Source organism: Halichoeres trimaculatus, unplaced genomic scaffold (genome assembly GCF_033239565.1).
Source record: "Halichoeres trimaculatus isolate MK-OKI-2021-1 unplaced genomic scaffold, fHalTri1.1 fHalTri1_scaffold_16, whole genome shotgun sequence".
Taxonomy (NCBI): domain Eukaryota; kingdom Metazoa; phylum Chordata; class Actinopteri; order Labriformes; family Labridae; genus Halichoeres; species Halichoeres trimaculatus.
The window spans coordinates 2,801,484-2,823,516 of record NW_027437194.1 but is presented as its reverse complement, the minus strand read 5'-3'; the positions used below and the strand labels follow the sequence as shown (position 1 = coordinate 2,823,516).

Below are 22,033 nucleotides of genomic sequence, written 5' to 3'. Positions count from 1 at the left end.
CTCAGAAGAAGACAGACTAAGTGTCTAGAGTTCATTTATCAGGAAATGTTCCAGCTACACTCAGTAAAACTGAGCATGTGTGTGCTAGTCACTTCGCGGCCGACTGCTTTTCCAACTTTGGACAGTCCAACAGAGGGCTAGCCAATAGACTGGTCCTGAATCCAGGCGCATTACCAACCATCCTCCAACAAACCTGGGACCCTGGAAATGTGAGTATTATAAATGCTGTGTGCTGTGGAGCAGATGGAAGAGCTTTTCCTCAGTGTCCCCCCTGTCTCTGTGTTAGCTTCAGGATGCTAACTTTAGCTGCTGTTAGCCTGTTGTTTTAGCCTGTAATGTTACAGTGAACGAGCTTCTCTGTTTTCTAAACATTGTGCACTCGGAGCTCGTGGCGCCGCTCTCAGTGACGTGGAAGAGCGGGGCGGTATCAGCGGTTTACATATGAAGGCCACGCCCACTAAATCAGAGCGTTCTGAACAGAGGGGCTATGAGAGCCTGGAAACAATGCTGCTGTGACTTTAGGTACTTCCCATGAAATCTCAATACAAATTTTACAAAATATGGTCACCTCCAACTAGAAACTGACTGTGCCGGCTGAGCAAACCTCTCTATCTCTACTTCACTTAACAAAAATCACATAACTATTGAGTCTAATTCTCTTACATTAACTCTTGACTCATTGGCTGAGCTTTTCCATCAAACACCTGGCTGAGAAATAAAAGCTATTTTCTTAAGCTGTAGCTGTGTCACGATTGTGAGAAACTATGACAGAGACTATGGAGAGAGGACCAAAGCTTTTTTTTACGTTATTTGGTCAAAATCGGGTGTTTTTGTTGAAACCAGCCCCTGTTCTACTGCTGAATAATAGAAAATGGTAGAACTCAACTTTTTTTTCTGATAAAAGAAGGGTCTACTAATCTTTTTTTTGGGTAGCTTTGGTGTTCACAAAGTCAAAATATTCTGTAGCTCTTGAAAGATCGGTCAAATGCTCTATAACAGTGGTACCCAACCCCCGGGCGGTGGACCAGTACCGGTCCGTGGGTCAATTGGTACTGGGCCGCACATAAAAAATACTCAACTTACATTATTTCAGTTTGATTTATTATATGATTCTGAGCTGATGATGTTGTATTTGGGAAAAATGACCGGATTCTCTCTGTCATAACCGTCTATGACTTATTCTTGACCCCAAACCCCCCAAGCTAGCAAAATGGACAAAAAACAAACATCTTTGAAAAATTTCTACAGGCAGGGTACAAGAGCCAGTAAGGAAACAGAAGAATAGCCGGTCCGTGAAAATATTGTCTGACATTAAACTGGTCCGTGGCACAAAAAGGGTTGGGGACTGCTGCTCCTAAACAGCTGGCAGCCAATGAGCCATGACTGTTTTGTTGTTGTTGTTTGTTTTTGTTTTCCTTCTCTCGTACGTTTGGTTGCATAATAACGCTTTGTTGGCACTTACCGCCTTGTCTGAAGGTGTGTTACTCTATAACATCTTTCAAATTCAGACACTGTGCAAATGACTCCTGTAATGTGACCGCTGTGTTTACATGTGTTGAAAAATGTACTTGGATTTTAAAAAATAAATCATTAACAAAAAAAACTAGAGAATGAAAGACTGAAAGCTTTTTAGCAACTGTAAAAGTTGATTTGTCTGTCAACTAAAGTCACACTTAAAAACTGAAGTTAACAGCTCCTTTATTTCTACTGTGGCCTATCAACATCTAGCTCTTTACAGCAGCTATAAATCTTGTAAACTGTAAACACAGTGTGGCAGTTATCACCCCCTGGTGGCCAGGACTATGGATTGCATGCAAGTGGAAAACTGCAGAGAGGAAACTTAACACAACATCCATAAAACTCTCCTCTGAAGAATGAAGAATCCATAATAATGACCTCCTTCATAATGTCTCACTGAGGGACGAAACACTTGGGGATAAATTAATAAAGTATACTGCTTACTCTGTCGGTGCCTGAGATGCAAGAAGCAGGTCACAAATGATTTAGTGAATGTAATTTGTTGCCAACAGCCGCCTGGTGACGCTGATCATTAGCCGTACAGACCAGTCACAGTTTAATTGTTTCATGTGTTTCATCGTTCTGCAAACGACAAACCTCAGAGCTGTACAGCTAAGCATGAGCAGCGTTTGTGTTTCTATAAACTCAGTGATATTGCAATCCCTTCCTCCCCCCGTGTTGATGATTTGTTTACAGCAGACGCACAAAGGGTATGGATGGAAACCACAGCGCGGTGCAGATGACTGATGGTTTGATTGTAGCGAACAGGGCTCAGTTTAAACAAACATGCAAACATACATAATTGCACACACAGGCTAAATATATTTCCATGACTTAACGCACATGAAAGCCAGTTTACCTCATCCTCAGGGAGGCTCCGCTGCGTGTTTATCTAATAACTCACCTCCAGTCCTGTTGGTCCCGGTGGTCCGATCGGGCCCTCATCGCCCTGGAAACAGATGATATTGATCTTAGCATGAGTTACGCTTGGGGACACAAAGCAGCCTTCAGCAAAGAGAAGCCTTGTCCAATAAAACTTTTAATGCCTTTTGGCGCTTTGGGCTCGTTCTGACGGGGGCGGTGTTCGGCAGACCTACCTCCAAGCCAGGCACCCCTCGTGGTCCAGGTAAACCTCTGGCTCCCAGCTTTCCCTGCGTGGGTAAAAAGGAGTGAAATAAATGCTAATGCTGTCTGGCCAGCAGTGGTTTGGCTCCAGCAGAGGTAGTGTTGGTTTGTTGGTCAGCTGGTCGACCACTTAGGCCCAGACAGAAATATCTCAGCAGCTGCTGAATGTAAAACCATGAAATTCTCTCCAAACATTAATGACTCCTCTTGGATTTGGCCGCTGCCTGTCTTAGCATCATAATTTCTCAAATATTTGAACTTATAACACATCAAATCTTTAGCTTAAACCTTATATATTGACCCTGCTGTTAATTTTGCTAAATTTCATGGCAATTCCACGTAATCTTGTTGTGGAGATAAGGAAAAATTAGTGCTAATTAACAAACCTTAGCATGCTAACACAATAAACTATGACTGTAAACATCAACCTTTCATAATGTTAGCATATTAGCTTTGTCACTGCAAACAAATAAAGCATGTCTACACAATGTAAACACTAATCCTGCAAAATTTCAGCATGCTAGTACCATCACTGGAGAAGTGTTAGCAAACTTGACCTAACAAGAAAATATTAGCATGCTAACTCTTTCAACTTTAACTGTAAACATTAACTTTTCAAAATATCAGCATGTTAGCACTGTTACTTGTTTAGCATGCTAACATTAGCAAACAAATAAAGCATGTCAACATATCAAACTACAACTTTAAACAGTATAAACACTAAATTTCAGCATGCTAGCACCATCACTGAAGACACATCACTTGAGATATGTTAGCATACTTGACCTAGCAAGTAAATCTTAGCTAACACTGTAAACTAAGACTGTAAAATAAGCATGTAAGTGTTAGGGATATTGGCATATAGCAAAAATACTGGCTTATATAGCTGTTAGCTAAACTTTCCACAAAATATCATATTAGCATACTGGTTCTAGCAAACAACTTTTAGCATGCTAACACTTAAAGACAAAAAACCCCCTCAAAACTCATTGTCAAAATAAGCATCTAAGTGTTGCTGGTATTAGCAATTGTCCAAAATGCTGGCTTACGGAGCTGTTAGACAGCCTGTACATAGTAGATAATATTAGCATACTGAGTCTAGCAAACAACTCTTAGCATGCTAACACTTCAGGAAGGAAAACCTAAAAATTCATTTCCAAAATAAGCATCTAAGTGTTGCTGATATTAGCAACTAGTTAAAATGCTGGCTTACATAGCTGTTAGCTTAACTTTCCCCAGTAGATCATTTTAGCATACTTGCTCTAGCAAACAACTCTTAGTATGCTTACACTTTAAGACAAAAAAAAAAACCCTTACACCAAGACAAAACTAAAAAAAAAATAAAAAAACAGTAAATATTTTTCCTTTTTCAAAATAAGCATGGCAGTTTTACTGATATTAGCATTTAGCCCCAGATACTAACTTATAGAGCTGTTAGCTTAACTGTGCACTGCTAACAAGAGATGATTCAGCAAAAAAACACTATTTGTCTTGCCTTTGGTCCTTCTAGGCCATTCTCTCCCGGTGGTCCCATGTCACCTGGGAAACCCTGTCAACATGGCATAAAAAAAAAAAACAATATTTCTTTTGTTTTGTTTAATTTTTGAAGGTAAAAAACAGGAACATAAAAACAGTAGCGACGTTGATACAAACCTCAGGACCTGGGGGTCCAGGAGAACCATCAGGGCCTCTGTCTCCTATCTTGCCCTGGAGGAAAAACAAGGAACATGGGAAATATTTTTAAGGAATAGTTTGATATTCTGGGAATTCTGCTCTTATTCTACTTTTCAAAGAAGAAGAATACAAATTTTATACTTAGTTTTTGTGAGCTCCCTCTGAGTGCTAACTGTATGCTAAGGTATGCTAACATGGCTGTATCAACAGAAAGGTTTGAGTCATTGATTTAAACTGAACCAAAAAGGACATTTCTTTAAATTTCTAAAACAATTTATATATATTTAAACATTTAAAGGAAATTCATGTCACTAAAACCAAAGCTAACCTGAGGTCCCGGCTTTCCGCGGATGCCTGGTAAACCTGGAGCCCCTTGGATACCCTGTCCAACACAGACACAAAAAATAAAAACTAAGTCAGACAGACAGACAGGGAGTTTTCAGAAAAAAAACAGAACCTTAATCCATTTTCTGAGGAAAGACACTTCAGACATGCATGACTCAGTTCAGTGTTTTTATCTCTTGGGACCACTCAGTTCTGCGATGCTGAAAGGGTTCGATTTTTCTTGCACACACAGACAAATGAGAAGAGTTTACATAAGAATTTCCATAACCTGGTCAGCAAACATCTGGCCAAGTCATTTTTTACAGAGCGTAGTCTGTAGCCAAGGCTTAATGTGAACATTTATAACATGAAAGATGCTGCAGTGGCAATGTACCTTGTCTCCTCTGAACCCGAGCTCCCCTTGTTCTCCAGGAATCCCAACATCACCCTGACACGGGAGGATCAGAGGTTTACATGGAAAGAAAGAGACACGAGAAACATTAGGGGGGATGGTAGCGTTCGACTTCAACAATCACATTCAGATTTGAAACATACGGGACTAATCACAGGTCTGTACATTACCAACATGCGTTAGCAATTTATCTTGTTCAGTGGATTAGCCAAAAGCTTCATGTGGTGTCGATCTGTCTCAGTAAAGGCACTGATAGCAATCTGTCTGCTTTGTAAACTCACGTTTTAGTGCTAAATTGCTGCTAAAGCTGTTATAAGTAATTGATTGCTTTAACTCTTGTTTTGTCTTGATTAATTCTTCCACATGCTGGTTAGCTTAGCTTAAAGACAGGAAAAAGCTACCTCGCTTTCCTCTGTGCAAGAAAGAAGTACCCAGAAATCCCATGTGAGCTGTTCAGTCATTTTTTTTATGTCAGTATTTTAATCCTGCAGAAACCTTGAAGTGTTTGGCTTGACTCTTTTAACCTAGCCTCTCTAACACCTTAAGTCAGGGGTCTGCAGCCTGTGGCTCTGGAGCCTCAAACGGCTCTTTGACTCCTTGCAGTGGCTCCTTGTAGCTTTAAAAATATATCATTAAAAAAGATTTTATTAAAACTTTTTTTTGCAGAGGGAATTGATGATTGGAACATTGATTCTAAGTAAAATCATGCATAAACATTGTGTTCAACTAAATATGCATCAACTTTTAGAATGAAAGAGTAAAATATTTTGAGGATTTTGCAATATTTTTTTAAAAATTTTTTTCAATATTTTTCTTGAGATATTTTATTAAAAGAAAATACCATTTTTTGAAAAATATTTAAATTAAATATTTTTTCATTTTTTTTTTCTTTTTTGGAAAATTTTACAAACTTTGAAATAAGTTTTTATTTCTTTTTTTTTTTATTTAAAAACATTTTGGGCAAATGTTAACAGTTTGGGGATTTTTTATAAATTAAAATAAAAATCCAATTTTTGCAAATTTTGCAATTTTTAAATTTTTTTTGCAAAATATGGCATTTTCATTTTTTGAAAAAGCTTTGCAAATTTTTGAATTTTTTTTTAATATTTTGGAAAATTTAAAGTTTTTTAAATTACAATTTTTATGTTTTTTTTTTTTAATTTAAGTCATTTCTGCAATTTTTTTTAGAATTTTTTGATGATTTTGAAAAATTTTGTAACCTGTAAAATTACATTAATTTTTCAAATTTATTATATTTAGAAAAATATGACTTTTTATAAATTGTTTTGCAAATCTGAAATAATAAGCTAGGACATCACTTGCTCAGTTTTATAAATACAAAAAAAAATTGCTTAGATTATTATTCACTGGATTTTTACCATATTAAGAATTTTATGCACTCTTTGTTGTCTTAGTTGTGCAGATTAAGTAGATTTTGTGGCTCCGGAATGATTTTAACCCAGGTGAGCTGAGGAAAAATGGTTCCTATAAAAGTAAAAGTTGCAGTTGCCTGGGCTTAGTATTTGATTTGATGCTGTTTCCGCCTCATCATAACTCTAAAAGCTGAATAAGTCAACTTTAGTGATGTGTATCTCTGGACTTCCTGTTTCAACTCAGTATGCTAAGTGAAGCAAACTAATTTTCCCTTCCCAAAATCAGGAATAACAATTGAGCATGATAAAGCTGATTTCTTCTTCTTCACAGAACAGCTTCAAAACAGAAAGAAGGTGCATCAAAGATACCTTGAATACTTTAGATGTGAATTTTAAGGATGGTTTTCAAATGAAGCTGGATGTGTGACCTCATGAAAGCATGCTCTATGTGTAGAAGCTGAGCAGAGGTGCAAAGAAGAACATCACATGCTGCGCAAACACAGGCCAATAACAGGAATATTCAGATCACCTTATCACCTTTCAGTCCTGGTTCTCCGGGATTTCCGGGCACCCCCTGGAAGGAGCACCAACAGACAGGTTAGAGAAAATTTGACTTCAAATCTCAGTCAGTCTGCACGGTAAAACACTTCTTTAACAAAAGCACAGTTTTAAAAAACAATAGAGGATAAGACAGTGAAGGTAACAGCTTCCATCTGTGTTGGGGAGAGTTTACCTTCAGTCCATTTGGTCCTGAAAGGCCCATCTCTCCCACAGGTCCCATATCACCCTGTCGCCAAAGGGGGGCAAACGAGAAACATATTCATATGCATAAATTACAGATTAAAAACATGGCTCAGACCCGTGGCTTTCACTCAACAAACAGACTCACAAACAATGGGTTCATGTCAGTTCACTTGGCGTCCATTAGACGCGAGTATAAATTTCATTGTCGTGCTTCCTGACTTTCCATGAGGCTACGCTCAACATGCAACAATGAATGGGAATCATGTAGAAAATTTAAACGCTGTAATTTATGAGTCTGAAAACATTTGAGTTGAGTAAAATGTGAGGATGAGCAAAGACAAAAAGAAGGATTTCTCGTTTGCTCAAAAAGGACAAATGACGCAGTTAAAAAAGCTGAATCCGATTTTCTGAATCAGATTTCCTGAAGTCTTTTCAGCTTTTTGAGAGGAAACCCGAGTGTCTGTGTCGATGAAATGTTTCATGACGTCTCCTCTCCACGGAGAATCATTACAGGCTTCCAGCTGCGATCTTATTTTCATTCTCTGCTACTCAGCACTTTCTTCTTTCAAAGGACTCCAGGGTGGCCTTGGCTCAGCCTTTAAATACTCTATTTGAATACCGTAGTACTCGCATGTGTGACAGAGGGGATGTTACTGAGAGCAAAAAGTTGCTTAATTTGGTGCTTTAAAAAGTTTTAAAAAGTCTGTCTCTGTTCACCTGAAGCTTTCAGTCCAAAAAAGGAGCGAAGATGTTTTGTTTTGGATTCACACGGATTTCCTGTTGATTGTGCCAAAGCTGCAGGCTGCTGACATTTAACACCAGCTATCAACAACACATTTTGGTTTGACTTGCCAAAAATGCAGAAATGCATGAAAAAAATTGAAAGCAATGAAAACAAATTCCAGATTTCAAGGTGCCAGGCCAGGGGCAGCATTATGGGTGGGCCCAGGGGTCCCAGGCCCATCCACATTTTTCAATAGGCCCACCCTTAACTTTTCTTATAACTTACATATGTATTAGGGCTGTCGAAAGTGACGCAAAAATGTTTTTTTTTATTTTTTTATGTGTAGATCATAAGTGTATGAGCATGCATGTATACATTTTAAGATATGTGTATATACTGTATATACTTTTTATTATTATTATTATTTTATGTGATGTCTATTAGCAAACATGCCACACTTGAACTAATTATCAACTACCTCAGGATCTGGGAAATTAAGGGTTGATGGGTTTAAGGGGTGTTTTAGTTCATTGTTTTGCTTTTGTCTGATATGACACTTTTGTCAATGTTTAATTTTTTATTTTTTGTAATATCTAAAGTTTATGCAAATGACCTGAAATATTTCTGGACAAACTTATTTATTTTTGTACTATCTGCAAAAATTGATAAAAATATTTGGAAAAAAAAAAGTTCTTGTTGGACAATGCATCTTTTGTTTAATGCATGAGCTCTTAAAGTTTGTGTTGAACTGCCTAAAATAAAAAGACTGTTCAGTTTAAAAACTTTCTTTTCAAACCTTTGAGGTACATTTGAAAAAGATTTTTAAAAATGTGTGATTAATTTGAGATTAATCGCGATTTAACTATGAACAATCATGCGATTAATCGCGATTAATTATTTCAATCGATTGACAGCCCTAACTAATACATATTTTTTTACATCAGTTTAAAATGAAACAAAAGAAGATAAAAAAAAAAACTGTTAAAGTTTTTTTTTTTTTTAACTTAACGTTCATTTTTTTAAGGGTTAGATGCTCTGTCTTTGTATTATGAGCCATGTTTTTCAGCCTGTTGGATAAAACAAAAACAAAACTGAGTGGGGATTGGTGCCGAATTAGGTACTTTTATAGATACCGACCAAAATCTGTCAAAAGTACTGGGTACCAATTCATGAAAAATCAAAAGGTACCATGTTTGAGTACCTAAATACATCCTTGTGACTATGAGGGAGTGGAAGAGTAGGCGAATTTCCATGCTGGACATGAACACAGCATTGCAAAGTTATATATTAAAGAATAAATGCATCAAAGTGAAAAACAAAAAAAAAATATTAAACCAATTGATTTTTTTTACCAAATAAGCACAAAAAAGTACCAAAAACTGGTACTGTTGAGTACCCGTACCGTATCGTTTCATATGTGAAAGGTACCAATCCCTAAAACTGAGATACGAAACTTTCAGCTTTATACGGGTGGGATCAGAACAATATTTTTTGAAAAACCATAGAATTTTATTTATTTTATTATTTGTGGTTAACGTCAGTGCAGCCTACTGGTGCGTTAGAGCGCCGCTCTGTGGTCAGTGCCATGAAAAGCGATTGCAGGTCAATCCGTCTGATGAAGAAAAGGGTTAAAAATGCAATTAAAGGTAAAATAAAGCAACCAAATCTGCTTTAAAGCCACACATAAGTAACAGTAGTATATCTTAAGATGTTTTAATTAATTAAATTAATAATCTACAAACTTTTGTAACTTAAGGCCAAACCAAAATCTGTCTGGCCCACCCAAAACTGAAATCCTGGCTCAATTCCTTGAGAGTGCATACATTTTTTTAGCCTCTGTCATATCAAAATAGGATAAAAGTTGGTATGGACGTGGTAAACAAAATATATTTTTCTGCCACACAAGTTGCAGATGAGTGCATCAAAGACATGAAAAAGTTGCGCTGAAGTGGGAAAGCCCCTGTTCCACACCAACATGCTAACACTTTCCCTTCTCAAACAATGGCCTGCCTTCACCCTAACTTGAGGTCTACGGTCTCGGGAGAAGGGTGTCTGTTTATTTATATCTTTTATCTCGCTCGGCGCTGCTGCCCTGTACTGTACAGTTTACAGTCAGGACAGATGCAGAGGACAGGGAGCTCAGAGCAGAGCTGTAATCAAAGAGTCCTCCAATTACAGGCCTACTACCACCACCGGTGGCCTAGAATAGACCGGGAGGAGCGGTGGCGATGGATGAAGACGGGACACGACAAGAGAAACCAGGAGACAGTATAATCAGACAAAATTATGTGGCTGTAGGAGGGCAAGGTGATGGGTGGGCAGGGGGGAAGTTCCTGTGTAAAAATAGTTAATAAGAGAGCGATGTAAGACGCTTTGTTTATGTCTGTTTGATTGATCAAGCCGTGGGTAAATGTTGTGTTTATCTGCAGAGGAAGTGGGAGCCACAGACTGCGTAATTCAGGCTTTATATTGCGCAGGAAAAAATAACTCTATCTTCAATCTTGTTCTCTAAAAACCACCAACTCTCACTTTTTCTGGATGTGTTTACGGCGCAGACGAACCCACTCAGAGTGGGAAGTTTCCTACAGGATTGGCAGAGTGTCCAAATGATGATAGGAGCTAATTCACAGCAGTATTTTCTTTTAACTGTGTTGGAAAATGTGGTGTTGTGAAAAAGAAGAGTATACAGAGATATACACAAAGCACTACTCACAATGAGTCCAAGAACTCCGTTTGGACCCGGGGCTCCCATGTCACCCTGGTCAGAGAGGAGGAGAGAGGAGGAGAGATGAAGGGAGAGGCAGCAGGAGCAGGTTTCTGGGGTTATTGGCTCTTTTTTTAAACAAACATGCTCAGAAGAGTGGCTCAGTGTTCATCACAGCTTATGAGAGGGGGCTGTGTGCATGTGTGTGCATGTGTGAGTGTGTGTGTGTGTGTGTGTGTAAGTGTGTGTGTGAAATGAAGGTGGAGGGGGATGTTAACCCATCATTCCACCAAACATTTTTCCAAAATGCAGCATTGCTTTATGTCCAACAAAATGAACGAAACTGATGCTAAAGTTTTGTCATTCATGTTCCTGGGTGGACGAATCTCTGTGACTATAGTTGGCTTGAAGTGTCTGCAGCGCCACCAGGGGGTAAAAGTTTCCAGTTATAGTGTAATATATCAGCATCTACACAGTAAACACATTCACATTCATGGTTTTAAGAGGATGTATCGCAGCAACACTCAGTTTTAGTCTCAGTCTCCTCGTCTTCCTTTAGGTCCTCTGTGAGGTTGACAGTTTTATTTTCTAAAAACTCTTCAAAAGTTTTTGGGTGTTGTAACATCAAACTTCTTGCTAACAGGAATCACCTTCACTTAATGATTTCTGTCCTGATTTTAGATTCATTGGTGCAACTTTGTGCTCTGTTGCTAACATGCTCTTGTGTTTTCATGCTAACCTAAGAGAGTGAAACTGTTATTTAAAACTTGCTCAGGAAATTATTTCGGTCTTCTCCTTTTTATATCAAACTGGAAAACATTAGCATCTAATCCTAGATGCTAAAAAAAAACCCTAGCTCCACAACTGCTGTAGCTGCTCTGTGAGACCTTGTAGCGTTAGCATGCTAACGTTTACAGAATGGTCATGCTGCCATGTTTATCCAACAGTCTAGATTTTTGATGCATTTATCTACCTGACCACAAAAAAACATTTCATATTCTTTGGATGACCAAAAATGATCAAAGATCGGGGTGAGGAGTGCAAACAATCATCTAAAGAATTGTCAACATTGTGGTTAGCTAAGCTACACCAGGATTTCCAAGTCATTAATCTCAACATTTGAGTCCGTTCACAGCGTTTCCTGTTGGATAGGTCATGTTCTCTGTTCACGGCATCCTAAAATCACACTTTAGTAAAAGTAAATGCATTATGACAGAGTATAACTTTGATTATTAACAGCAATAAATAGTAGTAAAGTAAAACTCATTTCATTTCTGCCTCTCAGACCCATGATACTTCATCTCTCAAAACTTTGACCTATCAGCCACATTCAGGGACACTGCCCATGTCATTTTTTGGTGATATCACAAAATTAAACCTGTTTTAGTTTAAAAAAACAACTAATTTAAGTACAATAACACTAATAACTTACAACAAATAGACCAGATGCAGACCAGACAAAAGCTTGGGTCTTAAAAAGTTAAAGTGGCAGAAATTGAGCGTTCCTTTAAGACACAATTTCTCAAAATATCCCTCTTTTTCATGCTGGCTGAGTCCTTCAAAAGAGTTTTAGTGTGCCCCTTGCATTTTTTGCACACTTATTTTGCGGATAAGACGACTTAAAATCACATTTTACTGCACACTTCTATCTCGTCCATTCAATGTTTACGTTTGTGTACCTCCAATATGGCCGCACTTTTGGGTAACTACTCAAACCAGTGAAAACACTCTATAAATATGATTGGAAGTAGTTTAATCCTGTCTGGATAGGTTTTCTACTAGATAACACCAAAGCATATGAGCATGATCACTGTGAGCATCTTAGCATGCTAGCATTTAGCCAAAAGAACAGTCTTACAGAGCAGCTACCAAGGTTAAAGAGTTAACCATGGATTTTAATGTCCTCGACAGAGAGGAAGAGACATAAAGCACTTTCATTAGCACTTTCAGACACTTTCCTGAGAGCTCCTCAAGATGTTTTGTAGCAGAGACGGATACAAACGCTTCCTTTCTAAGAAACACAGACAGCAAAGAGCTGCTGCACTGGGGGGAAATATGTGAAGTATGTCAACTTGGATTTCATAAACCCCTGGTCCAGACTATTTAAATATACCATAACATCAGATGCTTCTGATGGATAATTTACAGAAATAATTCCCAGGGAAAAAAAAAAGCAGCCGAGCCAAAAGAGGATTTACAGGGAGGCTGAGAAGTCACAGATGTGTGAGCGAAGTGTTTCTGAAAACTCAAATGTGCTTCAAGTTTATCATGTATTTAGAGTTTGTTAAATAGCAACATGCTGATGTGTTTATGGTTTCATTTTGAGCTTCTCACTCAGACTGATGAAGTGCTACATTTGTCAGAATAACAGAGAGTATCCAGGAACAGCTAAACGCTAAGATCAGTGATGTCTTCCATATGGACAGCTACGGGACTGACAGGAGAGGCCTTTTGGTTCAACCTCTTCTTATGTCATTTACTATTCTTGGATATCACCTTCTAATAATAATAATAATAATAATGTATGTGTGTGTTGGTGGCCAGTTTTGAATGGAAAGGTCTGCAGCTGAAAGCCAAGCCTGCTAACTGATCCCCTGTTAATACTGCAGGTTCATGAAAACAGTTGCCAAAGAAGAAAAAGGAAAGAAAAAATATCTACGGCAGAGGAAGGCATGGGTTGAAATTAAATACAGCAGTAAAACTTGTCCCAAGCTGTAAAAAAACTCAAAAAACAGAGGCAAACTTCTGGACGGCGAGATGATTTAGTCGACGGCGGTGCCAGAATGTCAGCGCTGAAACACCAGGGGGTCGTTGTGCAAGTGAAACCACTGATCTCAATTTGTGCGCTTGTGTATATGGAAAGGCCGTGTGTTTTGTCATGTGAGGGTATTTCTGGTAATTTATGGAGCCCGGTGTGTGAGTGAGTGAGTGAGTGACTTACTGGCTCCCCGTCTGGTCCAGGTGGTCCCCTCTCCCCAAAGTCCCCTGGAAACCCCTGAAGACAGAGAGAGCAGCTTTTATGTTCTGCTTAACAAACCGTAAAGTTAGCATCAGACATACTTTAAATTGAAGGAGTCATTCCTCCCCGTTTTATTTGTTGTAGCTGGATAAATGCTAACAAACCACAGCATTAGCATCTACATTCATATGGCGTCTCTTCAACTTTTGCTAGCAAGTTGCTAATTTCATAGGATACAAAAGAGCACATTAGCTGTTATCTTGAGTTCACTGATGACAAATAATCATCTCATAAAAACAACACACTTTTTAGTTGTTGAAAAGTTGCTAGCTTAAAATATTCATCCACCGTTTGATGCTAAATGCTACTCCACTCTGTAATGTTTGTCTTCACTGGATGAACAAAACCAAAGAACATTAGCTTTAACATGGTGACAAAAGCAATGCTTTGCTAGCAAGAAACGGTGCATTAGCTGTTATTTTTTGCTATCTGTTAGTTTACCTGGGGCTAATAATGCTAAATTGTTATATTTTTAGCTTTAATTATGTCTTAGCCATCTTAAAAAAAAATACCCCAATCTTAGGTTGCTAGTTGCTAGCCAACTTGCCTTATGTTTTCTAATGTAAAAATAAAAATAACACACTTTTTAGTTGTTTAAAAGTTGCTAGCTAAAAGTATTGTCCATTGTTTGATGCTAAATGCTACTCGACTTACATTAATGAACTATTGTTTGGTAAAAACATTTTTCAGCATGGACTCTTTAATTTTGTGAGCTTACTTAACTGGATGAACAACATGACTGAATATTAGCAATAACATGGTGACAAAAGCAATGTTTTGCTAGCAAGAAACGGTGCATTAGCTGTTATTTTTTGCTATCTGTTAGTTTACCTGGGGTTAATAATGCTAAATTATTATATTTTTAGCTTTAATTATGTCTTAGCCATCTTATAAAAAGAATACCCCACTCTTTAGTTGCTAGTTGCTAGCCAACTTGCCTTGTGTTTTTTAATGTAAAAATAATAATAACACACTTTTTAGTTGTTAAAAAGTTGCTAGCTTAAAATATTCATTCATCACTTGATGCTAAATGCGACACAATTTACATTATTGAGCTATTGTTTGGATAAAAAACATATTTCATCGTGGGCTCTTTAATGTTTGTAAGCTCACTTTAGTGTTGTCTTAACTGGAAGAACAAAACCACAGAACATTAGCATTAGCATGGTGATAAAAGCAATGTTTTGCTAGCAAGAAACAGTGCATTAGCTGTTATTTTTTGCCACCTGTTAGTTAACCTGGGGCTAATAATGCTAAATAATTATATTTTTAGCTTTGTTTGTGTCTCAGCCAACTTCTAAGGAGAATATCTCATGTTTTAGTTGCTAGCTGCTAGCCAACTTGCCTACTGTTTGCTTTTTAATTGCTAGTTTGATTTATCTTCCAAGGTGTAATACTACAAGCAACTTAATTCACATCAGTTAGCTTCTGTTTGGACAAAAAAGAAATGATGTGAATTCAGTTAAGTGCTATGCTAATTGTAAAAACATTAACATGACATAACATTAGCATCAAAGTTAGCCAATTTGCTAACCCAGCATAAACATTAACTTGTATGAAGATGACTGTTTCTTTGCACCAATTGTGTCCACATATTTCTACTTTTGCCTCAGTTTAGATAAAAAAATGTTAAGAGGAAAACACAGTTAGCAACCAATTAGCAGCTCCCCTCCTTATGTTTTCCAATGTAAAAATAAAAATACACTTTTTAGTTGCTAAATGTCCAGTTACTAGCTATCATGCTGTTAAATTTCTAAATGCTAGCTCAAAACATTCTCAATAGTTTGATGCCTAATGCAAAATTATTGAACTACAGTTCAGATAAAAACATTTAAACATTAGCATTTGAGTTAACATGGTGACATAAGCAGTGTTTTGCTAGCAAGAAGAAGTGCATTAGCTTAAAATAAAGTACTGTGTTTGTAGCTCTGTTTATGTCTCAGCCAACTTATAACGACACTCTTCAGTTGTTAAATGCTCCACCATGTTAACTAGCTGGTTGCTAGCCTACTTTTTGCTTTTTAATTGCTAGCATTTCTATTCTTTCAATGTAAAATGCTACAAGCAACTTAAATCACATCCATAAACTTTTTTGGGATTAAAAATAAACTCTTATTTTCTTCGACACTTTAACATTATGATGTGAAATCAGTTAAGTGTTATGCTAATTGTACAAGAATTAACATGACAGAGCATTAGTATCTAAGCTAGCTAATTTGCCAACTCAGCATAAACCTTTATCATTTGGATGAATGCTTATTTGAACCAGGTGTGTTCAGTTGTTCTTACTTCTGTCTTTGTTTAGGTAAAAAATATTAAATGTGAAGAGGAAAACACAGTTAGCTGCAAAGCTAATTACAGGGACTGTGTAAAAACCACAGCAACTATATAAAAACACATTCCTCAGAAAGAATCAAAGTAACTCATTAAAGTTGAAGTATCACATAGCTGGAATTCATTTTCTAAGTGTGTGTTAGACTAAGTGTCTTTGACTTTTGAATGAAACTCCTGGAGCATGTTGGCAGCGATAGCGCCAAAATGTTACACAACCAAAACTGCTCTTAATGTAATTGCACAGCAATTTTCACAATTTCACCGAGCGAAACAACCTTACTCATACAGTAATCCAAAATATGTACAAAATAGGAGCAAAATGGCTCAATTATGCACTTTGAGTCTATCAGCTGCGGGGCGTGGGCGACCAGCTGTTCTGCTGGGGATATTTCCAACATGCAACGACACAACGACGAGCCAAGTCGGTCCAATTAGCAGCCAACAGAATGCTAATCTGAGCTTTGCTAACAGTTGCTATAAAGAGGAACCACATTTGCAGAAAGAACAAGAGCCCATTTATTTTAAACCTAACCTTCCAGAAACACTCATAATGGCACGGTTTGGCTACTGCGGCCTCAACACACCATGTCAAGGTGCTAATTATTGCAGATACCTCCAGCTATTTTTGAGATAGTTTAGATGTTTTAGATATAGAACATGCACGTGTGTTTATTTTAATGTCTGACATGCCTCAGGAATAGATCTGCTGACTCAATGTTAGTCTTTGTATTCAAGGTTTCAGTTTGTTTTTTAAAGAAAAGCAAGTCGAGGATTATTTTAGATTTATACCGCAAACAATAATAAAGACTTTTGACAGATGTATGTTCATCTGTACATCAAATCAGGGCATATGCACTGAGTATTATAACTGAAAAGCTCATTTTTGTATCTACAGCTTTTAGGACCTCTTGGATATGCTCACAAGGAAAAGCAGAAGAGCAACAGAAATCTATGAAGCATGACAGTGACCCAGAAGATGAATCATACAGCTGTCACTGCCGCTGAGGACAAATGTGGGAAATGCAGCTTCGCCAAGAAAAGCATTAAAAAAAGCCTTTGAAGGGAGTCTTATGAGCCTTTAGTGGATCCCTGCTTTTATAAAATGTCAGATAACCCTGTTCTTTGGCTATAGGGTCGATTTGACCCACAACAGCAGCACTTTGTGGAAAAAGTGCGAGTGATGCGCCCGTTAAAGACGACTGTGAGAAGATAAACAAACCCTGAGCTGTAACATGCGAACGCAGGGTGAGTAGAAACGCAGAGGTGCTGGCGATGCACTTCGGAAACTTTTTAATCTCTCTCACTGTTTTGGACGCAGATACATCATCTGTCTTTGGTGAAGGTGGACATAGCTGTGTGTCTGAGAGTGTGTTTCCTCAACAAGCGCTGTGGTTAAAGCCGTTAAAGTGTCTGGCTCGGGTTCAAGAGCTTCTTCTGTTCTTTCTCCTCCATCAGGGAGGACAGGGATGTTCTCTCAGGGATCATCTTGTAAAAGCCTGACTTCCCATTTTCCATGCAGGAGCGCTGACGGCAAAGACAACGGTGTGCACATTTTCCATTCATGCACAAAGGTCAGATTTTAAAAAGCTGGGTTGGAAATGATCGAAATTACAGGAATCGTCTGCTGCTCTGCTCTGCTCTGAGGACAATGCTGCTCAGTGAAACATTGTCATTTTCCTCTTGGCGCTGACAAGCTGTGCTAAAACCGTCCAAGACTGAGGCAAGAAAACAACAAACTGTGATGACAGCAGCTCCTCACTTTGCAAAAGCAGCGCCAAAATCGTGAAGCGGCCTTTGTTGCAGAAAAGTACAGTAAAACTGAAGCAAATACCAACAAATGTGCCTCAAAAGTTGTCACTTTTCATCCACAATGACTTTTTTTCTACTTGCAGAATAAGCTAAAGTTCTGCAAACCTCACACCGAGCAGACGCCGGCTTGCGTGTGTTCAGATTTCTCAGTCTATAAATGCCTTATTTACTGAAAAACCAATAAGCAGCAGCTGCACAATGATCTCAGCAGAGTTTAAAGCTTGCACACTCCTTCTGAAACACTGTGTCAGACGGACTTTGAACGCTATCTGACACAAACAACAGGACCTATGGCTTCCTCCAAATGGCTTGGCTTCACGCTGAGGGAAGAGGAGAGAGGGGGGAGGGTGGGGGGACCAAAAGCTCTTTATTGCAACAAAAGCCTTTTTCTTGTTGCATCCAAGACCCCGACGTGTGGCTGGTGGGACTGTGCAGTATTTAGGCTGCAGTTAACCCTTCCAACAGTCATGGAAATACTGAGCTGACTCTAACAATGACGTACATGCAGAACTTTAACGTTCTCATATGTGGATCTGATGAAGTTTGGGCACAAAAGAATCATGACCCAAATAGAAACTCTTTGAAGAGGCTGAATTTTACAAGTTATGTGTCACTCACACATTTCAGGATGGTGACAGTACACTCAAACTCTAAGAATGTTTACGCCTCTATTTGTGGGAATCAAGAGAAAATATGTCATTAAAGGTAGGTTCTGCAGAATTTACTTAAAAAATTAAGTGTCAACTTTGACAGGAATAATCCTGCTCAATCGTCTCATATAGGACTCAATACATGTGTCAGTATCTGTGTCTGCCTCAAACCCCCTCCTCTGCCTGGATGTTGATGTTTTGGTTGTATCGGGACGTTTCTGGGCAGAGACTAAGCATAGTCACATCAGCCCATGCTGAAGTGACTTTGCATGTTGATTAGCGAGTCAAGAAGCTAATCAGAGTGGCTACGATTAGCGGGCGTAGCACGGAGGAAGAGAATCAAAAGTGAAAAGAAACTCCAAACAGATAAAGATTTTCCCTTAACGAGGGTGAAGTTGGCTCGACTTTCACTCTATTTCAGGAATTTGGAGAGCAGCACGGGACGAAGAGTGATGTGAGTTAGCTTTATGCTAATGTGTCAGTCTAAATTATCAACAAACTCCACTCCAAGAAACAGACTTTCTCCAGAAAACACTCACAGGTAGTGAACTTGATTGTGTCAATAACAGCAGGATGATATGTAAAGGAGTATATTAAAAAAAAAGAGATAAGCTGTACCATATTGTCCACAGGGGGTGCCAAAACTACCACAGAAAGAATGTTACTCACAGGAGCTTTAATTATTGCTTTCAGAATACTTTATATGGAAATTTAGATATCAGAAAACATCTTAGTTCAATGTTCGTTGTTTTGATTTGATTTGATTTTGGTTTCAGGGATATACTGATGACTGTTTTCCCCCTCCTAAGAATAAAACAAGTTAAAAACTGTTTGAAAAAATGATGATTTCTTGGTGTATTCATCAGTGCATACTGTTCACTATTACTTAACTACTTAAAAACGTATAAGGAGGAAACTGAAAAGCTATAAACAGATAGCAGAGGGAAAACTACAAACTACAAGAGCAGATTGATACCAACATAATCACTGTTGATTTAATGCTAACATCTCTTTGTTTAAAACAAACCTGAAATTAGACAAAGCTTCCTCTAACTTTGACAGAAATACATTTTTTAGTTTCACACCAGTGAACTTATTCAATTTTTTTTTTTGTTTGTTTAATATGAATACCTTATATGTAACGAAACTGCACACACTCGACTGTGCACGACGCATCTTTCTGAGGGAAACCTCTAGAGGGCACACTCGCTGGCTCAGGCCGTATGTACCTACTGGATTTAGGGTGTAAACAAAGCTGCATCCTCCATACTCTAAATATTAGGCAATGTAGAAGAGCTAAAAACCACAATTTGTCAAGTGTCTGCTTGATGTGGGCTATGGAGGTACCCGTAAAACCAGTCTGAATGGGCGGTTTGTCCAATCAGAGGCACAGCAGGCTCTAAGCCCGCCCCCATTTCCAATATGGTTCCTGCTGATGAGTTGTAGCTGAAATTTGAAAAGGAAGCAAAACAGGATGTTTTGGGGGTGGGGGTTTAATTGGGGAGGAAGAGTGGGGCGCCGTCCAAGAGTCTGATGCAGGCCAAAATCTATTTAAGCATGTTTAATATACAGACTGAGTGTCTATGACATCACCCATTTGTTTAAGATACAGAGTTTTGAAGCCTATCGTCGTTGGACACCATTTAGAATATGGTTCGTGCTGACAAGTTGCTTCAAGACTCAAACAAATAGATGACGTCTCCGAGACTGTCCAGTTATAAGACAGGTCATTGTTGGAATATAGGCTGGCAGAAGCATGGAGCGGAGCATGTCAGCTTTAGCGAGCTGGGTGTGGGGTGGCCAAATTTTGAAAAGGGCGCAAAACAGGATGTTTTTTAGGGGTTTTTTGAAAAGGGGAGGCAGAGTAGGGCACCGTCCAAGAGTCTGATGCAGACCAAAATCTATTTAAGCATGTTTAATATACAGACTGAGTGTCTATGACATCACCCATTTAATTCAGATACAGTGTTTTGAAGCCTATTGTCGTTAAACACCATTTCCAATATGGTTTGTGCTGACAAGTTCCTTAAAGACCCAAACAGACAGGTGAGGTCCGGGAGACTGTCCATTCATAAGACAGTCCATGGTGGGAACTCGAGACATGGCAGAACCATTGAGAGGAGCATGTAAGCGTGAACAAGCTAGGAGTGGAGCGGCCAAATTTCGAAAAGCGCAAAGCGAGATGTTTTTTGTTTTGGAAAGGAAAGGCAGAGTGGGGCGCCATCCAAGAGTCTGATGCAGGCCAAAATCTATTCAAGCATGTTTGATATACAGACTGAGTGTCTATGACATCACACATTCGTTTCAGATACAAAGTTTTGAAGCCTATTGTCATTGGACGCCATATTGGAAATGCTTAACTTGAGCTAGCTTCAGCCTCTTTGCAGACAGCTACAGGATACCAGTCGGTTAAGTCACCCATGCCTTAATTTACGCAAAACTGGAACTACTAAAAAGAGTTTTTGCGTTTCTGCATAGTCACCTTAGGTAATTGTTGACTTGAAAGCAGAACACACCATCAGCTTCACCCCTCACTCAGCTTTTTAAAGATTTTTTTGCATGTTCAGACAAAACAGTCACAGTTTGCTGCATGGTTTAAACACTGACTTCTACAACTGCACTCATTTCTTGCCAGCTATTTTTGAAAGACATTTTTGTCAAAGATTTATTGCAGACTTGATTTATCAGCTTGTCTTTTAAACTTTGTGTCGTTATTCTTGTTTTTTTTTCCTAAGACTCCAGTTGTACCATTGAAAAACAACATTCACAGCAAACAAACAACACATTCAGCATAATTCATCACACTTTGGAAAGATTTTCTGTAAAGTATGTTGAGACAAAACTTTACCGGCCTACCCATCTTGCCCCTCTTCCCTGGTTCGCCAGAAATACCCTGAAAATTGAGACAGGAGAGGGCAGAGGTGAGAAGAGAAGAAGGTTTTAAAGCGGCAGGAAAAACGCGTCAAAAAGAAACCAAAACATCAGATTGTTGAAGCAGAAATGTCATCTTAAAAAGTCGTAACTTTGAGTTTCTCTCAGCAGATGTGAGGAACAGCTGACTGCAGCTTATCCAGAATCTTCACATCGTATGGCTTTCCCTGTTTTATTCATATTCATGTCAATTAAACACTTGCCAAACATTGTCGGTTATGTGCAGCTAAGGTAGAGGCTGGAATGGTCCTGATTACAGCCGACCCGGCCATGACGCAACCCCCTGGAGCATGTCATAAGTAGGCTAATCGCTTCATGTTTTAGAGGCTGTACAGAAGGAGGAGGCCTTGATGAGTTCATGCAGTTCAAAGGCTCCAAGAGGGGGCTTTTATCATATGAGTCATCAACACTCCCACACAGCCTCGTACAGCAGCATCTCGGACAGCTGGGGGCTGTTTCTCGATTTATAACAACCGTGAAGCAGCTGAGTGTTATGGCAGGAGAAGCACTGTTGTCATCCAGCAGAGCTATTAGCCAGGGTGAGCGTGGTCACTGTGCATTTTTGTGATTACTGAATGTGTATGAGGAACTTACTCTTTCGCCATCAGGCCCAGGAAGACCAAAAAGCCCCGGGATCCCAATGAAACCCTGCAGAGGAGCAGACGAGAAAGGAGAACAGGGTCCAGAGTGAG

General features: G+C 38.7%; 1 protein-coding gene across 1 annotated transcript in view; it reads right to left on the bottom strand.

Moving 5' to 3' along the window:
• col27a1a (collagen, type XXVII, alpha 1a) overlaps positions 1-22,033 on the bottom strand; it is a 101,466-nt gene that overhangs the window by 28,339 nt on the left and 51,094 nt on the right. Inside the window, exons 11-22 of the mRNA XM_074690602.1 lie at positions 21,936-21,989; positions 21,259-21,303; positions 13,540-13,593; positions 10,608-10,652; positions 7,160-7,213; positions 6,956-7,000; positions 5,036-5,089; positions 4,646-4,699; positions 4,297-4,350; positions 4,139-4,192; positions 2,616-2,669; positions 2,423-2,467 (exon numbers count right to left, since the gene is read on the bottom strand). Of these exons, the coding sequence (XP_074546703.1) occupies positions 2,423-2,467; positions 2,616-2,669; positions 4,139-4,192; positions 4,297-4,350; positions 4,646-4,699; positions 5,036-5,089; positions 6,956-7,000; positions 7,160-7,213; positions 10,608-10,652; positions 13,540-13,593; positions 21,259-21,303; positions 21,936-21,989 (612 nt within the window). The remainder of the gene's footprint in view (positions 1-2,422; positions 2,468-2,615; positions 2,670-4,138; positions 4,193-4,296; positions 4,351-4,645; positions 4,700-5,035; positions 5,090-6,955; positions 7,001-7,159; positions 7,214-10,607; positions 10,653-13,539; positions 13,594-21,258; positions 21,304-21,935; positions 21,990-22,033) is intronic.